We start from the raw sequence: 22,608 nt of genomic DNA on the forward strand, positions 1-22,608 counted from the left end.
TACATATAGTTCGAAGTACATATCTTACCCGTATCTTCTTACATAAGGGTCCGGAATAATAGTATCATTAGGGTAGATACACAAATTACTTTGCTTCAAAATTTTGAGAAAATGTACGGTAAGTCCGATCATTGTAGGTATAATGGTAGATGCAAACATGATCTTTGTATCGGCGGTCCCCTTTAAGGCCGACCGGTAGGGGTGTCAAAAGTAAATCCGACCCGAAAAATCGAACCCGTTCGACCTGAAATTTTTCAGGTTTAGGTTTGGGTATTTTGGGTTTGAAAAAAATCAGGTCGATCTGAATCTGAAACGAAAAAAATTCGTGTAGTTTTCGGGTCGTGTTTCGGGTTGACCTGATAACCTGAAATATCAAAATAAGGTTAGGTTTTGGGTTTCGTGTTTCAGGTTGACCTGAAATTTTTATTATTATTATTTTAATTTATAATATTTATATTATTTTTAATATAAAATAAGATAAAAATTAAAATAAAAATGATATTTTTTAGGTCAATTTAATTTTTTTTAAATTTCCGGGTCTGTTTCGTGTCGGGTTAATATCGGGTTTGTTCGGATTTCAGGTGACCTGGAACTAATTCAGGTCAACCTGAACCCGACTTGAAAGAATTTGTGTCGTGTTCGGGTTTAGGGTTTCAGGTTAGATTTCGGGTTCAGGTCGGGTTCGGATTGACAGTTTTTTGTTATCCTCATGGCTCAACCCGACACGAACACGACCCAAAATCACGAATTGACACCGCTACCGACAGGTAAGGAGTAGTCAAAGAGTGGCTTGGGAACAGCTTTTGACTAGTATGGGCTAATCACGGGTAAGGAGTTAAGGGGTAGTCCAATTGAGATTTGAATAGTAAAAATTTTGAATGTAAATAGTTGTATGATTGATATAAATACATGTTAATGTGATATTTTGAATGTAAAATTAATTTTTAATATAATATAAAAATAAAAAATAAGCTTTTGATTTGATATTTTTGGGGGAAATTGAATAAATAGTAAAGTTTGGGGAAAATCCCCCAGACAAACACATCTATATATGTGTGTTTTTGGTTATTAGATGGATTATTAAGTTGGAAATTGGTTGAAAATGATTTATATAATTAATATTTACTTCTTCGTCCCATACACTTATCGTGTCAATTTTTTTTATTTCCGTTACATTTTAATCTTATTTTAATTTTTTTAATTTATAATTTTTTAAATTTTAATTAAATTAATTAGTTACCTTAATTTTAATTAAAAATAATTTTTATTATATGATAATTATTTTCACTAATACATTCTAAATTATTTATTAATTATATCTCTCCTAAATTTTTGTGTCTACCGTGGAAACACCACAACTGGAACGGAGAGTAATTTATGTGTAATATATATATATATATATAAGATTTAAAAAAAAGTAAAAATGTATTCAATTATTTTAATAAATACTACTCTCTCCTCTCTCCCTCAGCCAATTTGTTACCGACTTTTCTTTTTAATATGTCCGCTACATTTATCTTATTACCAAGCAAAATTAATATATTAAACATATAATTATTACATTTCATTAAACACGTATTTAAATTTATTACATTCTCTTTATTTACTTTAATTTCTAACTAAATTTCTAAGGGTGTGTTCGTTTGATGGATTTGGATTAAATTTCACTATTCATCCAAAATTTTCCCCCCAAAAATATCAAATCAAATACCTATTTTTTTTTTTTTTATATTATACTAAAAATCAATTTTACATTCAAAACATCATATCACCACCTATTTATATCACATCATACAACTATTCAAATTCAAAATTTTTACTATTCAAATCCCAATTCAAAATTCAAACCCCCAAACAAACACACCCTAAAAATACCTTCAACTACCGGTCAATTTTTCAATAAAATACTCCATCCTTCTTACATAAATTGTCTTTTTTTTTAAAAAAAATAATAATAATAATAATTATACACTTTAATCACATTTTAAAATTCATAATTTATAATTTTTAAATTAAACTATTTAGTCATCTTAATCTTAATTTATAATTTTATATTAAATCATAATTATTTTTACTAATATACTTTTTAATTACTTACTAATTATACAATACCTAAAACTCTGCCCCTAAGCTAAACGAGACAATTTAGCCGGGACGGAGGGAATATTCATTTTTCTTAATCTTTAGGACCTAAGTGGACTAATTTTAATCGACAAAAGCAGCATAGTTTAATAAAATATGTAATATAAATATCATTTTGTAAATAATTGAATAAAATTTTTATATAATAAAAATAAATAAAAAATATAAATATTTATTTATATGTAATATAAATTAATTTATAATTAAATGAAATATTTTGAATATATATAAGTATATTTGTTTATTAGAAGAGCGATATAAATAAAATATTTTAAATAAATTTTGAGTAGATTATATAGGATGTAATACTCTATCACTTCCGCATAGCATGTTGACGTTGCCTTTTTGTCTGTCCCACGTTCTATGTCACTTTTTTTTTTTTTAAAATAATTAAACACTTTAATCTCATTTTAAACTTTTTAATTTATTTTTTAATTGTAATTAAACTAATTAATTATTTTAATCTTAATTTATAATTATTTATATTATAGAATGATTATTTTGATTAATATACTATTAATTATCTACTAATTATACCCCCTGTTAAAACACCGTGTCTACATGGTACGTGGGATGGAGGGAATAATATTTTGAAAAAAAAAAAAGGGAATATAACGTCAAATTTAATCGGGAAGCCAAGTAAACAAACCCTATATTTTTTTTTTAGAAAAAATTGTAAGTTAAAAATACTTGTGTAATTTTAATTTTAATTTTACTATTCCAAAATTCCTCTCTCTCATCAAAATAATCAAATTAAATAATTATTTTTTTTATTATATTAACTAAAATTTAATTTATTATATATTATTTTGTAAATTTTCAGCTCATATTTTATTTTTTTAATTCGAATTTCTATTTTCTTGTTACATGAATTAGATAAATATCAAAATAGCTAGGATCTTTTCTTGAAAATGGTGGATTTTTTTGAAAAAAGTTGACAACTTTTTAAACAAATCAATTCTAACAGCATTTTCAAATAGGGCGTTGGTGACAATTTTTTAATAAAAACTTAGGAATAAAAATAAAAAATATATCAATAGAAAAAATATAAATTAGTCCTATTGAAACACAAAATCAAAAAAAATATATATATATATATTCCATCGTTCCGTCTCATTTTAAAAAATAATATTTATTTTTTACATGTAAATTTTCAATTATTAGTATTATATTTGATTATAATAAAAATTGTGTAATATAAATGTGGTGATATTTATGTAATATATTATAAGTTAAAAAAATATTTATTAGATTAGGTAAGTTAACAATTACTAAATTATAAAATAATACATTTATTTTGGACAGACGAAAATGAAAAATGAAACCCTTCTATTAAGAAGAGAGGAATATCTTAATATAAAAAATATATAAAAACTTATATTTCCATAAATAATTATATCAGCGTAAAACTATCTCTATTTTTTTCATTATTATTACGTGCTATTACTTTTTACACTAGAAAAAAAAAAAATTTATCCTTACTTTTTACTAACTATCAATATAATATAAAAATTTCTTAAATTCCGTATTCAATTATGTCTTCACTCTCTGTAATGTCATTATATTTTGTATTACTTATTTTAGGCATTTCTATTTTATTATGTTATTATATTTTAAAATTATTTAGAGTGAAACAATTTTTATTTTTTTTAATATTAAAATTAAAGTTGATTATTTTTTTGTTCAATAAAACTATTTTTTATTTTTTTCAAAGAAAATTATCTGAATAATCAAAATAAAAGTTTCTGTCAATTTCGTCGTATGAATACCAAAGCAGGCGAGGAAAGCAACCAGAGCTAGAGTGAGCGTACAGAAATGGATTCCTTCTCCCGAAGTTTCGTCGCTCTCTTCCTCGCGCTTTTCCTGCTTCCGATCTCCTCCGTCCTCGCTTTGCTCCGCCCGCCGACCACTCTCCTCCCCTCCACCTCAGCCGAGAAGCTCATCCGCGATCTCAATTTGTTCCCCAGCCTGCCGGTCAATGTCGTTGACGATGATAGTGCATCTCTCGCCGGTCCGGCGATCGTGGAGAGGCCGCTTAGGTTTCCGAATTTTGTTGATCCGACGGCTGAGGAATTAGGTCATCATGCTGGTTACTACAAAATTCAACATTCTCATGGAGCTAGGTGTATTTCTTACTCTGTTAATACAATATATATATATGCATATATGGATTTCCAGTTTGTTATCTATGTCTTAGGTAGGCAAGTGCGAGGATTTTGGATATTTGCGTTTGTTAGGGTTCAGCTTGATTTGATTTTTGTATCTTATTAGAATCTCCTTGCTGACCTACCTTTGCAAAATTATCACGTTTATTATGGCTGCCTGTAGCTTTGTGTTCTGCTTTAAATGTGTTATAGTTCGGATACAACAGTTCTTCAAATTTAGAATATCTGCTCGGGGATATTAGTACGTGCTTTGATTGATTTTTTTGGCGAGGGCTAATATTTAGTGTGGTCAGTCTTATCCAAGAACTTTATAGATATAAGTCGTAGGATTCTTTCATTGAAAACCGTAGGTTTAAATGCCAGTTAGGGCCTAGCAACTTCGTTACGGCCTAATCTAATTACTGTTTTAAGTGTGCTCTTGACACTTCTTTAAAGCTTTAAAATCTGGCCAGTTTGGCTTGTTCAAGCTTTTTTGAATAAATTAGTCAGGTTCGAATATGAAGTTTTGGTAGTTATGTTCTTAAATGAGCACAAACTTTTTGTTTGTTCACTTTTTTTTATTTCCCCTGGTTTTGATTTTGGTTTAAATAGTGTGTTGGATGTGATGATTTTAAAGGGAATTGAGAGGACTCATAGTAAAGAAACTGGAAAATTTTTAAAGTAAACGAAGCCTTATTTGTGAACCTATGTAGTGTTATATGTATTTGTGATGAGGATAAATTGATCATTTCCCTTGTAGAGATATGTTTAATTTGTTGCATTAGACTCTAGTACCATTAAACTGACACCCTATTAGTTAGTTGTGTTTTTTTCTAAAATGAAATGAGCTGATTTGATCTTTGTGCGGAGCTAGAAAATAGCCGTTAAGCAATTGCTTATCGAACTCAGATAACATTTTTATCTTGTTTTTGCTAATGTACATTAGCCAAGCTTGAGTCAAACAATCTGAGCTCAAACACGAACAGTTTAGGTTAATTTGACTCATTAAGAGCACTACGCTTCTTCAATTTGATTTTTAGCTTGTGATTAAGAAGTTCGTTTTAGATGTGGGCTGCATGCATCCCTGTAATAAATACTCTCTTTAAATGGCTAAAAAACTATATGTTCACCCTCATTTTTCTCATTGCTATTTGAACTTAACTTGTGCCTTTGGTTGCAGGTTGTTTTACTTTTTCTTTGAATCCCGTTACAGCACCAGTGACCCTGTTGTCATCTGGTTGACTGGTGGACCAGGCTGTAGCAGTGAGATGGCTCTTTTCTATGAAAATGGACCTTTCACTATTGCTGACAATTTATCTCTTGTGCGGAATGAGTATGGCTGGGACCAGGTAATTCATTTAATGAATATATTCTGTTAACACTAGTTGGGGTTGTTGAGGAAAAAAATATGAAGTTTAATGTTGACTGTTATGAAACAGTGCTTGTTCTATCCTAGTTTTTTTTTGTAATTTTCTACCACAAACTAGTTATTTTGTTATATGGTTCGATTTTTGCATGGTTTTTACCCCTGAATTCGCAATAGGCAGGGGATGAGTCTTTATTGATCAATATTGAGGACTTCCAACAATTGTTTCACTTGTGGCAAAAGGAGTTAACATGCCAAATTTCGGAAGCTAGTGCAGTAATTCAGTTGGTGATAGCATGTGACTAACTGTCTTGATTGCTTGATGATTTTCAGGTGTCAAATATTTTGTTTGTTGACCAGCCTGTGGGAACTGGCTTTAGCTATAGTTCTGATCGCCGTGATATACGCCATGATGAAAAGGGTGTCAGTGATGATTTATATGATTTCATACAGGTCTGTTTTGTTACTTCATTCACCTTTCTATGAGGGAACTTATAGCCTTTTTATTGTGATATTGTTGCTCAAAAATGGAATGAAGTTACTGTGATTTTTGGAAATTTTTATGTTTGTGAACACAAGCCCCTCAGTGGTAAATACCTTTGGTGTAGGCTTTCTTCAAGGAGCATCCTAAACTAGCTAAGAATGATTTTTACATCACTGGAGAGTCTTATGCTGGACACTATATTCCTGCTTTTGCTGCTCGTGTTCACCGGGGAAACAAAGAAAATGAAGGAATTCATGTGAATCTAAAGGTATTTTCGATGTGTATATAATGTTCGGCTTTTCTTCTGCTTTAGTTTGGTTTTCTTACATGAATCACACCACAGGGATTTGCTATTGGAAACGGGCTAACAGATCCTGCCATTCAATATGCTGCATATGCTGATTACGCCCTTGACATGGGAATAATTACAGAGGCTGATCATAAGCATGTCAACAAAGCGCTTCCACTCTGTGAAACAGCTATAAAACTTTGCGGTAACTTGACATCTCAAATATCCGATTTTCATATTTCAATTAACATGGAAATCTTTGATTGAATATTACATGTCATGCCTGCAATTACTAAATGTGCTACTCCAAGGGCATCTTTTAATTGATATATTTTTAACATATAATTTTAGTTGTGGTTGTATAATCTTCCCCATCACTACTAATTTAATTACCGGCATATTTGTTTCCATGATTGATTAATTTCTGTGCCTAGCCAAAGCTGTTTGATGACTTAAATAGCATCCGTTTCTCTTGTTTCAGGCACTGACGGAACTCTCTCTTGCTTGGCGGCCTATTTAGTTTGCGAAACAATCTTCAATTCTATTATTAGCCGCGCGGGTGGTATTAATGTGAGAAATTTACATATGACTTCCCAGTTAATGGCAAACATATCTTTCCTAGTTTAACTCACAATTCTAGCTTTATTTCCTGATCGTAGGATCAATCATTCTGCCTTACCTTAGCATCATCTACCTAACCAGTTTGGCCATTAGCAAAATATGTAGTCAAATTTCTATGGTGAATGGGTATTTGGTCCTTATGTTTAGGAAAGTTAATATGATAGCATCTTTTCTGGTATCTCTACATTTCGTAAGGGTGAAAGGAATATTCCATAAATTTCAGATTTCACGTCCCATTCAATCTGTTTCCTCAAGAGTGGTTAACTAGGGTGTGTTTGTTTGGGGGTTTGCATTTTTAGTTGAAATTTGAATAGTAAAAATTTTGAATTTGAATAGTTGTATGATATGATATAAATAAGTGTTGATGTGATGTTTTGAATGTAAAATTGATTTTAGTATAATATAAAAAATGAAAATTAAGTGTTTGATTTGATATTTTTGGAAAGAAAAAATTTGATGAACAGTAGATTTTTGACAAAATTTCATAAACAAACACTGTAGAAGTTACTCCTTGCTAGCATGCCTTTTGTGGCTTGAACCTCTTATTTACAGTTAAACAGTGGTCTTTCACTTTCTAGGGATCGAAATTTGAAATTTTAGCTTATATATCTTTAACAACTATCGTTAATAAATGGTCGATATACAATGTAGTTTGACAAAAAATAATTCCAAAGACACACAACTCATGCATATAGTAGAAGCGCACGTTATATTTTTGTGTCTTATCTATTGTGCTTGAATATCCTTTTACGGATCTCTCTTTAGTAAGCGAATGTGTTTTCCATATACGACTTTGCAGTACTATGATATTAGAAAGAAGTGCGTGGGCAGCCTCTGCTATGACTTCTCAAACTTGGATAAGTTCCTCAATCAGAAGCAAGTCCGAGATGCTCTCGGAGTAGGAGATATCGAGTTTGTATCGTGCAGCACCACTGTTTACCAGGCAATGCTCGTGGATTGGATGAGAAATCTTGAAGTAGGAATTCCGGCTCTTCTCGAGGATGGAGTGAAACTTCTGGTTTACGCTGGAGAGTATGATCTGATCTGCAATTGGCTCGGTTAGCGCACTTTTACCACTAGACAATATAATTCTTAAGAAAAAAAACTCTTTGCCTAGAGGCCTTTTTTGAACTGCCGCTTCATCCAAAAGTTTAAGCTGATAGGAACTTGTATCATTTTACATATGCCGAAGTTCTTCGACAATTTTCATCTAATTTCATCGTGCAGGTAATTCAAGATGGGTCGATGCAATGGAGTGGAAAGGCCAGAAAGAATTCGTATCAGCCTCCGAAGTCCCATTCCAAGTAAATGGCTCCGAAGCAGGATTGCTGAAATCCCATGGCCCTCTCAGTTTCTTGAAGGTTTTTGTCCTTTCTCATCTCCTTTCTTCTTCACGCACTTCATTTCAAAAAAGCCTCCACATGAAGGGAAAATTCATGAATAGTGAAAAAAAACACAACCTCAAAAAGTTTTTGAGACATTCTAAATTAGAAATAATAGCACAAGATTATTATATATAGAATTTTCACTTTTAACAGGTGCACGATGCCGGGCACATGGTCCCGATGGACCAGCCAAAAGCTGCCTTAGAGATGCTGAAGAGATGGATGAAGGGCTCCCTTGCGGAATCCGTTGTCGAGCCTGAGGTTCTCGTCTCTTCCATGTGATTCGACTTCTCATCCTCGCCAGGTAAGTAATGGTTGATGAATGATGCAAAACAGGTGGTGTAAAAATTTGCTAAATGCTCGGTTGGAGTTCGGAGGTCTTTGCAATTTGGGGATTTTTGCATGACCATACTTTACTTTTATTACCTAGTTTCGTTGCCGTCGTTTAATTTTGCCTCCTTTTTCTTATAGAGGGTAGGCATTCTATCGAATTCGAGCCCGTAACTAAAGAAAGTAAAATGAGAAATTTTTATTTCTTTCGTCCGAGATAATTATAGTATCATTTTTTTTTTACTATCTACTTTTAAAAACTGTTTTCGTAATCTCCTTATTTTATTTTATTTTTTTACCTATTCTATTTGTATATGCATGTATTCAAGAAAAATGAGCTGGCTTTGGTGACTGTTATAGAATTGATTTTTTGAGCTATCTAGGTACGAACATGATGGCTATATTCCTATTTTCTATGTTCTTTCTTTCTATAATTTTCAATATTTGGAATTTTGGAAGTTTGAAAAATAAAATAAAAATTTAGTATTTTATTTGATTTTTCTTTGAAAAATGAATAGTGTCAAAAATGAGTAAAAGTGTGTGTAAACAAAACCTATGTTATTGTTTTTAGCCAATTAAATTTATTTATAGGAAATAAATTTATTCATCAATAATTTTATTATTTTTATTTTATTATTTTCTATTAATATTTTAATAAAATTTTTATAAATTTTTTATTTTTAAATTTTATATAAAAATATAATATATATATTTATACGTGTATTTACCAAAATAAATAAATAAATCAAATTAAATTTATTTATAATATTACTTCTAAAATTTTATTATATAAATATATAATATAATTACTGTTAATTGTAAATAAATAAATCAAGTTAAATTTATTGAAAAACAAAAAAACTAGATGCCTGCATTTTATTAATTATCCTGATTGAATAAACAAAAACAAATCAAATTTTGAATTAAATTTTTGAATAAATTGTTAAACTTATATTCAAAAAATAGAATGGAATATTCGAATTGAATCGAATAATCAAACACGATTATTATTTTAAAATTCAATACGAAATCGAATATCAAATCGAATAATTGATATTTTCACAAATAGAATAGTAAATACTCCTCTTTTGATTCAAATTTGTATACAATCCTATATTTAGATTGTTTGATAGTTGTTTAAAATTAATTTGAATTTTTATTTAAATATATATAAAATAAATAATGTTAATTTTAAGTTCAAATAATAAAATAACTAACTCATCCATACATTTTAAGGAGACAAATGGAGAATAATTTTTGGTATAAAAAATGTAATATTGAAACAGAAAGGGGCAACATGCAAATATTGGCAAGACGACACTCCCAAAGCAAATGCCTCTTTCAATTCGTTGGCGTTAGGGTTTCCAATCTTGATCTCCGTTCTGAAAGCTTCCATGGATTCATCAAACGAAACTCCTCATCATCATCATCCCCGCATCACGATTCAGCCCGAAAATCCTCTCCAGTTCACAATCCATTTACCCCAGCCCTCAAATTCCAGTGGCACCGTTTTTCAAACCCCCATTTCGGGGGAGAACAACCCCACTTCAAGTTCCAATTCACTTTCCGATCACTTCTTCTATGCGCCGATCCCTAAACGGAGGAGATGCGGCCGGCCAAGGAATCCGGCGAGGAATTTCTCCTCAGCTTCCGTCGTCAATCGATTGGGCGATGTTAGGGTTTCGCCGGCGGGATCGACTTTCGGTCAGGCGAGGAGCGCCGATGCGACTCCGGCAGTGGCCGCAAAGGTACAAATGGATAATTCAAGTAATTTAGTGGCTAAAAATCATGTTGCTATTTCGAGTTCTGGTAATTTAGGGAAGAAAGCAGCTGACGATATGTCGGAGGAGATAATTGTGATTAATAAGGAGGCGACGTCGGAGGCGTTGATCGCATTGACGGCGGGTTTTCCGGCGGATTCCTTAACGGAGGAGGAGATTGAATACGGGGTAGTGTCTGTAGTAGGTGGGATTGAACAGGTTAACTACATTTTGATTAGGAATCACATAATTCGACGGTGGCGTGAAAACGTATCGATTTATATAACAAAGGAGATGTTTATCGACATTGTGCCGAAGCATTGTGGGAAGCTTTTGGACACGGCGTACGGATACTTAGTTTCGCACGGTTACATTAACTTCGGAGTGGCGCCGGCGATAAAAGAGAGGGTTTCTCCGGAGCCGCGGCCGTTAAATGTGATAGTAATCGGAGCCGGACTCGCGGGATTAGGCGCTGCAAGGCAATTAATGGCGTTTGGATTTAAAGTAACGGTTTTGGAGGGGAGAAAGCGGCCGGGAGGGAGAGTTTACACGAAGAAATTGGAGGGTAGTAATATGGTTGCGGCAGCTGATTTAGGGGGGAGTGTGTTGACGGGTACTTTAGGTAATCCGTTAGGGATTTTAGCGCGGCAATTGTCGTTTACGCTTCATAAGGTGAGGGATAAGTGTCCGTTGTACAGAGTGGACGGAACGCCGGTCGATCCTGATTTGGATAGAAGGGTCGAGAATTCGTTTAATCAGCTTTTGGATAAATTGAGTAAGCTGAGGCTGTCGATGGGCGAGGTTTCTCAAGATGTTTCTCTCGGCGCGGCATTGGAGACTTTTAGGGAGGATTTTAGCGATGAGGAAATGGCGATGTTTAGTTGGCATCTCGCGAATTTGGAATACGCAAACGCCGGTTTAATTTCGAATCTTTCGCTTGCGTTTTGGGATCAGGATGATCCGTACGATATGGGAGGGGATCATTGTTTTTTGCCGGGTGGAAATGGGCGGCTCGTGCAGGCGTTGGCGGAGGGGGTCCCGATTCATTACGAGAAAACGGTGCAAGCGATTCGGTACGGTAGTAATGGGGTTAAGGTTGCGGTTAGCGGGGGCCAAATTTACGAGGCGGATATGGCGCTTTGCACTGTGCCTTTAGGGGTTTTGAAAAATGGTTCGATAAAGTTTATACCTGAGTTGCCACAGAGGAAGCTCGACGCGATAAGGAGGTTGGGTTTTGGGTTGTTAAATAAGGTGGCATTGCTTTTTCCTTATCCGTTTTGGGGGAACCATCTCGATACATTTGGTCATCTCTCTGATCATCCGAGCCGCCGGGGCGAGTTCTTTCTGTTTTATAGCTATGCGACGGTAGCTGGTGGTCCTATTTTGATTGGTTTGGTGGCAGGAGAAGCTGCTTATAAGTTTGAAGTTATGGAGCCGACTGATGCTGTGGAAAGGGTGCTTCGGATTCTTAGAGGTCAGACTTTTTTGCTTTTTGTACCTTTTAAGTGTATGTTGTATGGTAAATGTTTGATTTTCGGCAAATTGATGTGTTTTTTACTTGAATTTATTGTTTAGAGTTCTATTATATGCATTTAGGATTGTAATCTTCGCGCATTAATGTCTGAATGGTGTGCTCGATATTATTTTAGAAATTTAGTTAATCTATTGAACAATCTTCCGTTAGTGTTAGTTTTTCCAATCATTTGCTCTTAACTTGCTGTCGACATGGCGTCCGTTGCAAGGCACGGTTTTAATATAAATTGTTAGGGTTATTTATGATTTTTATTTTTTTGATGATTAAATAAGGATATGCAAAGTTATAGTGTGTGCCGTACGCCATGGCATGGCACAAGCCTTGCACCGTGTACCGTTTACATCTATGGTGATATAAAATGATAAGAACTGTTTGAAGATTATATAATATGTAATTAACGGCTTGTTTCTTTATTAGCTTAAACTTTTTGGTCAAATGATCATTTAATATGGTATCAAAGCCGGAGACAAATTGTCCATGTGCAAGTTTCGTGTGAGATAATCCACCTTGAATGTGAGGGGACGAGTTGGATATAATGTGTAACTAATGATGTATTTTCCTACTAAGTTAAGCTTTTAGGTGAAATGGTCGAAAACTGAAGAATTAGAATGTATTATGTTACAACTTGCCGAAGGATGAAGGTAAATCATTTTAGCTTATGTAAGAGGAAGCATTAGAGCAGTAGGATTGATTTATCGAATTTGATTTATTATTGAAGTTAAGATGTAATGGATTATTGATTCTCTCGTGAAGTATTTAACAGCACGATTCCTCCCTATGTTTGGTGCTATCTAACGTGATTTCTAGACTCTATTATGCAGATATTTATGAACCGCAAGGCATTCAAGTTCCGGATCCCGTCCAAACTGTATGTACAAGATGGGGCACCGATCCCTTGAGCTGCGGTTCTTACTCCAATGTTGCAGTTGGTGCATCGGGAGACGACTATGATATCCTAGCAGAAAACGTTGGAGATGGAAGACTTTTCTTTGCCGGGGAGGCTACAAACAGGCGTTATCCTGCAACAATGCACGGTGCTTTTCTTAGCGGATTTAGAGAAGCCGCAAACATAGCTCATCACGCGAAAGTTAGGTCCTTGAGGTTAAAAGTCGAGAAAAACCCCTCTCAAAACGCACACACTTGTGCTTCGATTCTTGCAGATTTGTTCAGGCAGCCCGATCTGGAATTCGGTGGCTTTGCTGTACTCTTTGGAAGAAAGAATGCTGATTCAATGGCGATTCTACGAGTGACGTTTGGCGGGCACCGGAAAAAACCGGATCAGCAATATACTAATAAGCTGCTTTTCGAGCAGCTTCAGTCTCACTTTAATCAGCAGCTGGAGTTTCATATTTATACGGTATTAAGCAAGCAACAAGCACTTGATCTGAGAGAGGTGAGAGGGGGCGACGAGGGTCGATTGAATTACCTTGAGAAAATCGGGATTAAGTTGATTGGAAGAAAGGGTTTGGGGCCGTATGCAGATTCTGTAATTGCTTCAATTAAAGCCGAGAGGAGTGGCCACAGGCGCACCCGAATTAACAAGACATCATCATCTGGTGTGTTTTCTAAACCTAAACATACGTATATTGTTAGCCTAATCGTAAAAATTCATTATCATAAAGATAAGCATGCTTGGCTGGGTTTTTTCTCTAGCTTTGTTGGGCTTCCCAGTAAAATTGCAGTTTCCTTTGGCTGTTTGTGATCGTACTCCCATATATATATATATATATTCCATCTATCCGGGATATTTATGCTACTTTGTTTGGACACAGAGATTAAACAATAACGATATTTTAATATAAAAGAGAAGTAAAAGGTAAATCAAGAGGTAGAATTTATTAAGGAGTTGTTAAAGAAATAGTGAGGTAAGTAAAATAAGTCGTAAATTTGTTATTATTTGTTAAAGCAGAGGTGATACAATTATGGTTGGATAAATTTTTTACTATAAATGAACTTATGCATAGGTTTAGCGGATAGCTTGGAAAGGAAAACTGACATAATTATCCCGGATGGAGGGAGCATAGTTTTACTTTATAAAGAAATTTATAGATGGTTTCTGCTTCACTTTTATTCATTTTGTTCGTGTCTTAATCTTTCTTCTTTCCTCTTCTTAATTTGGACTACGGGCTTTTCTTAGCCATTTTATTCCGTTCAAATTTGTCTTTTTGTTTGTCTTCTTGCTGTCACTCTTGTTTTGGAAGGTGTGAGAACTCGAGTAATAGAGATAGAAGTTGCTCGCCGTAATGCTAAGAAATGGAAAATAGCTTATTTTCGATGGAAAGAAGAAAATAACCATAAATGGAGCTAATGTGATTTTTAGACTATTGTATAATGATGACATTAAAGACAAGTTTATTTAAGTGTGCTATCATTGTATGATGATGACTATTGTGTATATGATATCATTTTTACACCTGCGACTTGAATATAACTAACGGTTAAACTGTCTTATCTCTTTTATAGGTTTGACCAAGTTGAAAGCTTCGTCTCCTAATCAAAAGCTAATTAGGTATGAAAACGGGCGAAATCTTTGTTCTTCAATTTTTGCCTTTAGGGTGTGTTTGTTTTATGAGATTTTTGGAAAGAGAATTTTATTTACGTGAAGTATAGATAAGGATGTCAAATTGGCAGGTTAGCCCCGAACCCGGTTTTAATGTGGCGGGTTCGGGTCTAAAAAGCTTGGTTCGGAGCGGGTTACGGGTTTTTACTATAAACCCGCTCTACCCCGGACCTGAATCCGGATATTTTAATAATTATTATAATTTATTTATATTTAAAAAAATTTAAATATAAAATAGAACCTTAATTCTAACTCAAATTTATCTTTCCATTTGTTTCTCCTACAATTCTCTTTATAATCGAAATTACTGTTGACCGCCATTACTACGGACTATCGTCAATATTTGATTGTTCTTATTTTTAAAACTATAATTTTTTGGTACTTTGACGTTCATATTTTTTTTAGTATTAAATTATTTTAAAATATTTTATTTTATTTTATTTCTTAAAAAAAAATGGGTTTGTCGGGTTGGCCCCGAACCCGGAGGCTTCGGGGCGAGACGGGTCCTGGGGCCGGGTTGAAGCGGGGCGGGTCTTGGGTCCTAATATTTTATAACGGGACGGATCCCGAGGCTTGCAAAACCCGTCCCGAACCCGCCCCGTTGACATCCTTAGTGAGAGAATTGTATAGGAAATATAAAAATAATGAATGTGTTTAGTATATTAATTTTTCTGAGAAAGCGTGTGCGAAAGAAGAAAAGCGAAAGAACAAAGCCTTAGTTTCTCCGCTTTCTGATGCATCTTTTCTCACATTCTTCCGTAGACGAGCTAAAATTGTGGGCAGCAGCAAAGTGTCTTCCACTCTGAGCACAGTTAGAGTCAGTAATTCGGGTACAGATGTCGATGCTAGAGTGCTCGCCGCAAGTAATGGCTTGGCTTATCCAAGCTCAAATATTCGGGTGCTCGCATCCAGCAGTAGTCGGGAATTACCTCCAAATTCTGGTTCTGGCGCCGACTCAGCCGCTGATATTAGAAGAACCATACCCCATGATTCAATTCAAACTAATTTTTCGACGCTTCCTTCTACCGAGTCAAATGCATCGAATAGCCCGGCACTTCCAACATCGAATGTTGGTATGATGCTATTGAGCGATGTACAAGGTTATAACCCTCAAAATAATTCGATGAGATTCTCGAACACTAATGGAAACCTGTCTCTACCATTAGATATTCAAGCGCAGAACTGTACGAGCAGATTAGAAGGGAATAGTAGTGTTTCGGCACCCTCAAACTATGTCTGCAGTAACGGACCAGCTTCTGAAATCGAGACTAGATTAGTCGACAACTGTAGCAGCCCAGCACCCTCGAATCTGATTATTGGAGGAGACTTTAACAATGAAAACTTTTCCGGGGATATTTCGGATGGCATTAGCTTTATATCTAATCAAGACAATATATTTGAAGATATAATGAACGACCTGCTTCCTGCTACGGGCTCAAACTCTGGAACTTGGCATTCCACCGGAAAATTGTAGGAGTCAAATTTGGTATGAAGGCATTTTACCTGGTAAAGTCTACCTCATCTTATTACATTTATATATATATTCTAGTTCCTGTGAGATGGTCGAATATATCTGTTTCCCTTTAGTCTGATATTCTTACATGCGATGCTTGTGGTTATTGTATTTTACTGCGGCTTGTATAGTGATGGCGAGTGGTGTAGAATTTAATACAGTTGAAATCTGAGGACTTCGTGCGGTTTTTAGTGATTGAGAAATCGAAATGTGCACTGGATTCAGTTTTGGGATTGACTTTTCTGATTGGTAAAAATCTTTTGATGTGGACAGGTGAGAGCCAGGGCTACATATTGCGGCATTTCGATGCTGTTATTACACTTATTCCGACTTGTTTGGTTTAATTGAGCGATGGGAAGAGAGGAAAGCTAGCCTTTTATAATTTTTTTCTCTGGTATATAGTTGAATGTTGGAAATAGTGCTTTACAACGTGCTTAAATTTTTTAAAATTGTTTTGTTATCGATTTTAGAATATCGAGATAGTTAGTACATTGCCATTGTAATTAGTCCCTAAGAAAGGGCACTCTTTCATCAGTTTCAATCGAAAACTAAAATTTAGAGTTTGATTATCTCATTTTTGGGGGAAAATGATGATTTTATTTCTAACGGTACCTTTTGTGCATCATTTTATCATTCTGGATGGTAATAACTGAATTTTTCGCTGATTCTCGTATGTCATAATCATTTGATTCAGACCTTTGGCATAGCTTGTGATTCCTTCGGTGAGTCCTTTTATTTTACTGAGGCATGTGGATGGTTTTGTCGAATAGATATGGTTCCACGATGGTTTTGCTGATTCTGATGTCTAAATTGTCTTTCTTGGCTCGTTATTAAGCGCCCTGGTAGTAAATTTACCTTCTCTTTCTCACATTATGTTTTGCAAGTGTTGATCTGAGGTTGTAGTAGTTGTTCTTTTTTCGTATTTTTGCTTTCGAAATGAGATTAGTTTGGAAATGTAGTATTGATTTGTCCCTCTATGCCTCTTGTCGGCTAGTTATCGATGTATTCTATCCTCCATTAATATTATTTGTTGTTTTCATGACATCTCGTGTAGAGGGAGCTCGACCAAATGCATTTTGAATTGGATGTGGAAACCATGGGTTTGCGCCACGACTGTGTCCATGCTAAACCGAGCAAGTTGAAAACTGGAAGAGATATGATGATGGATTGAGCTCGCAAATTGGAGATTGTACCTCATTCGATTTTATCTTGATAATGTGTAGTTGCTACATATCCTAACGATGTTACGAGAATCAAATTTTGTACCGCCTTTTGAACCTCGACCGTTGATAGAGCGCGCCTGTAGGACATACGGCCGAAAAATTACTAAAAGAACATAGCTTAATTTACTCAAAAAGTGGCACAATCCATAGCAATCTAACATATCGGATTTTATTGTAATTTCGAAATTAAGTGTGCTTGGGCTAGAATAGTATTAGAATAGGTGGTTTTTTTTAAAAAAAGCCCTCGTATTGCACTTAAAAAACTCAAAATGTCGCTAAAGTCTCAATCACGAATGATCGATCCATATAAAAAAATCGATTTTTGGTACAAATAGGATTCGGGAACATATATCATATATGATAAGATATTTGTGGATATATTATTTTTGTTGTAAAAAATCGTCGTTGACCGCCTACTCGGAAATGTCAGTCGGAATTGATTTGTCCGAATGGTTTCTTGACCTCTTAAAAAAGGATCTAAACTATCTCGTAATATTTGAATGATTAATATGGCAAAAAGGCTAAAATTCGAAAGAAAAATAATACGTTAAAATGATGAAAAATGTCTGTTCAAATCTCTCTGGAATTACTGTAATGTCATTTTTATTAAATCTGAATACTATGCCCGAGAAGGTAAAAAGATATACCCAATGCCTCTGAAATGTCACTTTTATCCTCCTATATGTCAATATTTTGTATGGATAAAGTCTTTCTGTTGGATAATCTTATATCTATGTGGACTTTTCCCACCAAAGTCTCAACATCTTCTCTACTAAACAATCATATTTACCTTGGAATTACTCTTATGGGCCGTCTTGGGCTTGGGCCGGTCAAATAATTGGGCCAGACGAACCGTTGAGCCATGGATTGTTTGACTTAGACTGTCTTGTATTGGGTTATTATTTTTGGGATTGGTACAATTATGTATCACGAATAAATTAATAATGCAGATACATATTTCTTTTATTTCTCCAAGCAAAGCAAAGCTTTTCGAATTATATCATCGAACCACTGTTTGAGTAACGAAAAAAATCAAGCCGAACCTATTGTTAAGATTAATTCCTAAAAACCTAGGCTTTGCTTAAGCAGATGTTTTTAAAAATTTAATACTATTCATCGATTTTTCTATTATTTTTAATTTTTTTTCTAAATTAAAGTCTTATTGTATATAACAAAGATTTATTTTTGTATCTTCCCATTTGATTTTCACTACATTAATGGAGATCTACAATACACTTATGTCTTTCTTTCCACTTTGTAGGGATATAAATGTCTCAAGCCCAAAAATCATATCAAGAATTTCTACTTTGTTGTCATATCTCTCTCTCTCTCACACACATATATATATATATATATATATCTCTTTAGTATTGTGTTGTTTTAAAACCATTTAATCAATTTAGACATTATCATCTTCAATAGTACTTCAATGACTTGATGTCACTTTCATTTTCTTTATTCCAAAAACAAAATCTTTAACAATTATATGTATATATATATATATATAATATCCACTTGTCGATGTGTTGGCGGCAACCCTTCAGCTCGAGTATGTCGGCATTTGTATTTATTTCATCGTGGATTTGAACTTTATGTCGCGATTCTATGTCCCCTAATGCCACACTTTGTGGGATCTTTCTCGCGTGTCTATGTTCGATGAAATTAAAATGTACAATTGTAGCTTTTTATTTGTTTGTATGTATTTCTCCATCTTTGGGTCCTTTGAGTCTATCCTTTCCAAGTGTACACTTACATAATGATAAGATTTGCTCAATAGTTTTGTCTATGGAATTATTGTCCAAACCATCAAATGTGGGAAAGTTTTTTTTTTGAATAGAAATGATGATCCCCACACATTTCAATCTTAAGTTACAAATTCTCTTTTCTATTTGTTTCGTATTAATTTTGGCTTTTCGTTCGCCAATAAATAATCCCACGTATTCTTTTGTATTTTGAATAAAAAATAGATTCTATATGTAATATTTTAAATGATACTCGACATGGTATTTTCACTAAAAATATTGATTTTAGATTTAATGTTTTAATTAAAAATTAAGTATTGGATTTTGTGTTCCCAATATAAATAAAGTTATGCTCCTTCAGAGTTTGGTTTTATTTTTATTTATTTATTATTTTTTAGATTCACTATAAAAATATATTATTTATCTCTCACGAAACTAAAACGAAAAAACAAAATCAAACTCCAAAGAACACACAATTTGAAAGAGATGTTTTCGATTGAAGTGTTTTCTATTTTTCTTAAAATAAAAGATTTGATGAACCAAGTATAAACCGTTTGAATTCAATAGGGTAAATCTATTGAATCAATCCGTAAGTATATTGAACGCTTATATAATATTGAATTAAGATACAAAATATATCGAATCATACAAGAAACTATTGAATTATTATGATATAAATATCCCAAAACACTTTATATCGAGTCATAAAAAATCTATAAAACCATGAATATAATTCGAATCAATATAAAAATGTCTATGCAATGTGCATTGTACTCAAAAAAGGAAAAATAAAATAAAATGGAACAAAGTTTTATGGCATGTGTTTGTGAATGGGACATGTTTGTAAGAGAAATGAAAGTGTTTAATCTCATAATAGCCAACAACTTCACGTGTTCCCATAAAATCTTGTTCGAACTATTTGTGCAAATAAATTAAATAAACCTTTAGCTTTCAATAAACATTCCATTTTATTAATTTATTTTTCTCCAAACCAACACACATCTAACTCTTAAAGCATTTAAAAATAATTCAAACTCCAAAAGGCCAAAACAAATCTATAGAGAGATCATTTATTTTCCATTTCACTATATTTTAATTATACAAAGATACATATATACATATATATACACACACATGAAAGCCCCGGCGAAAAAATAAGTACGATAAAAATACGAATTACTTCCTCCATATTGTGTCGAGATGATATAAAATATCTCCCGTTAATAGGCATTACAAAAATAAAAAAAAAATAAAAAATACTATAATAGTGAATGTATAGTTGGTTTTTTTTTTTTTTTTTTTTTTGAATAGTATTGATTTAGATGTGATATTTTATGAAAAAAAATATATATATATATTTTTATATAAAAATATTACTTATGATAAAAAATAATATGTTCTTATAAGGAATTACAAAGATTGTATTGTAAAATACTAATAATAGTAATAATATAGGCTATCTAATTATGATAGCTTAACATAATGTAGAAGTATATTTTCATACTTATCATTAGATATTTCATATAGAAATTAAATATTTTATGTTTAAAAAAGGTTCTTAGAACATTTTATATTATTTTAATATGACAAAAAAAAATATATTATTTTAATTTTCATTTGAGAAGAGAAAATATATGAATAAAAATGAACATATTTGATAGTACTGATAGTCGTAAACTATAATTTACTCCATAGCTTTATTTGTGTACGAAATTATTACAAATACATGTGTTTGTATTTATATGGAATTTGTCTCATTGAATTCATATACACACAAAACATTATGGCGGTAGGTAAAATCGAACAATTACTTCTCAAATTATTATAGTATATGACTGAAATTATTATAGCGTATGACTGAATTATTATCTTGTATGGTTAGATTCATACTATGTATTTTTATTATGTTAGCATATACTTTGTTATTAGATCACTCGTATTATATATTGTATCAATAATTACCATGTATAAATTTGAATTATATCATTATATATCTTATTATGAATCAATAGTAGTATATGTTGTGTGGATTATTATTATTACGTTGATTAACTAAAATCAGTACTCTAACCGCCCAACATTGTAATGTTTGTTTATAAATAAATGTATATATATATTATATATATATATTGATAATATGTATTAGTTTATAGAATATAATGAAGTAGTGCCATTCTTTCTCCATGTTAGTTGCCTTCTTCGGTGGACCTTCACTTGAACTTGACTTTGTCTTTTTTTTGTTTTTACCTCTTTGTCATCATATGTAAGATTATAACATACACATTAAGAAGGTTAGTTTTAGATAAGTAGATTATAAAAATTCTTAATTACTTGCTTGTACATTGATGATCACCCTTAGAAGTTGCAAAATATCACAATTTGAATCGTGATTTAAATGTGATTTGCACGATATGTTAGTCAGAAAATAAAGACAGACAAAATAATAATATAGTGAGATGAATTGTTTTATCAACTCAATTCACTTGTGACCTACATATGTGAAGTTTTTTTCAATTTAGATTAATTTTTTAATAGAATCAACAAATTTCTTGCTAAATGACACCCTTAATGAAGAACTCAAAATCCCTTATTATTTATCTTGTTCGAATTTGCAGTAAGTGTTGTCATTGTGTGGCACCAACAATTCTAAGGTTATGAGTATGTTCTAATTTAAGAAATACAATTTTTCTTTTACTTATATCTTGATTTTATTCATGAGTTGGAACAAGTTGAATAATTTTCTTTTTTTTTTTCAGCTCTATTCGAGCATAGACTCTTCAATCATATTTCTTCAAAGTTTTTATTTTCGGAAAACAACAAAATTAATATGGTCTACCTACAACAAATATAATGCAAATTTTTTCTTCTATTTTTTTTTTCCACTTTAAGAGAGGATATTGTTCATATTTTTCGTATACTTAAAATGTTCTTCAATAATAGTTGTAATAAATTAATATATATAAAAATATATATATATATCATAGGTGGTAATACAATTAAAAAAAAAATTGCAAACAATTAAAACTCATCATACCTAATTACAATGTTGAAAATATACAAGATCAAATGTTCACTTCATGAAGTGAACATTTTTACTTGTTTGGAAGACAAATATATACATGTTCTATAGTAAATTATTGTTATTGTTATTATTATTATTATTATTATTATTTAACCAATTTGAGCTCATAAGGTGCTATTTCAATTGTACTTGAATAAACTTCAATCAAACTTTAACTTAAACAAATTGGGTTAAACTTAATATTTATTGGGTTCGGAAATTTTTCAAAATAACTATTTTAACTATAGTTCGAATCATAGTCAAAACTTGAGCCTAGTTAAGTTTGAATAAAATCTTTTACAATAACCCTATTCCAAAATGAGAAACCATTGTTACTTCTTTATGGTTGGCTTGAGATAATTTAAAATAAGGTGTATTATTATTTTTGTGACATTGAAAGATTGAAGGGCATCAAGTTGCATGTATGTATATATATATATATATATAAATAATT

General features: G+C 32.5%; 2 protein-coding genes across 5 annotated transcripts; both read left to right on the forward strand.

The window, feature by feature from the left end:
* Nucleotides 1-3,902: 3,902 nt before the first annotated feature.
* Nucleotides 3,903-8,982, forward strand: LOC127243894 (serine carboxypeptidase-like). The gene is made up of 9 exons (XM_051264118.1): nucleotides 3,903-4,265; nucleotides 5,467-5,635; nucleotides 5,986-6,105; nucleotides 6,261-6,404; nucleotides 6,480-6,630; nucleotides 6,907-6,995; nucleotides 7,846-8,104; nucleotides 8,274-8,407; nucleotides 8,585-8,982. The coding sequence occupies exons 1-9, from the start codon at nucleotides 3,958-3,960 to the stop codon at nucleotides 8,711-8,713; spliced, it is 1,503 nt and encodes a 500-aa protein (XP_051120075.1). The 5' UTR covers nucleotides 3,903-3,957; the 3' UTR covers nucleotides 8,714-8,982.
* A 1,069-nt stretch (nucleotides 8,983-10,051) lies between these two features.
* On the forward strand, nucleotides 10,052-17,485 carry LOC127243796 (protein FLOWERING LOCUS D). 4 transcript variants are annotated; one of them, XR_007837034.1, is made up of 6 exons: nucleotides 10,052-11,995; nucleotides 12,877-13,611; nucleotides 14,519-14,564; nucleotides 15,378-16,121; nucleotides 16,402-16,522; nucleotides 17,183-17,485. XR_007837034.1 is itself a non-coding variant. In XM_051263960.1 (6 exons), exons 2-5 carry the CDS (start codon nucleotides 10,600-10,602, stop codon nucleotides 16,087-16,089), a joined length of 2,889 nt encoding a protein of 962 aa, XP_051119917.1. In that variant the 5' UTR covers nucleotides 10,373-10,509; nucleotides 10,580-10,599; the 3' UTR covers nucleotides 16,090-16,121; nucleotides 17,183-17,485. The 4 variants fall into 4 exon arrangements, 3 of the variants coding, with proteins under 3 accessions (XP_051119915.1, XP_051119916.1, XP_051119917.1); XM_051263960.1 differs by lacking the exon at nucleotides 16,402-16,522 and having other exon boundaries at nucleotides 10,373-10,509; nucleotides 10,580-11,995; XM_051263958.1 differs by lacking the exon at nucleotides 16,402-16,522.
* The last annotated feature ends 5,123 nt before the right edge of the window (nucleotides 17,486-22,608 follow it).

This window comes from Andrographis paniculata, unplaced genomic scaffold (genome assembly GCF_009805555.1).
Source record: "Andrographis paniculata isolate CXL003 unplaced genomic scaffold, ASM980555v1 Contig98END, whole genome shotgun sequence".
Taxonomy (NCBI): Eukaryota; Viridiplantae; Streptophyta; class Magnoliopsida; order Lamiales; family Acanthaceae; genus Andrographis; species Andrographis paniculata.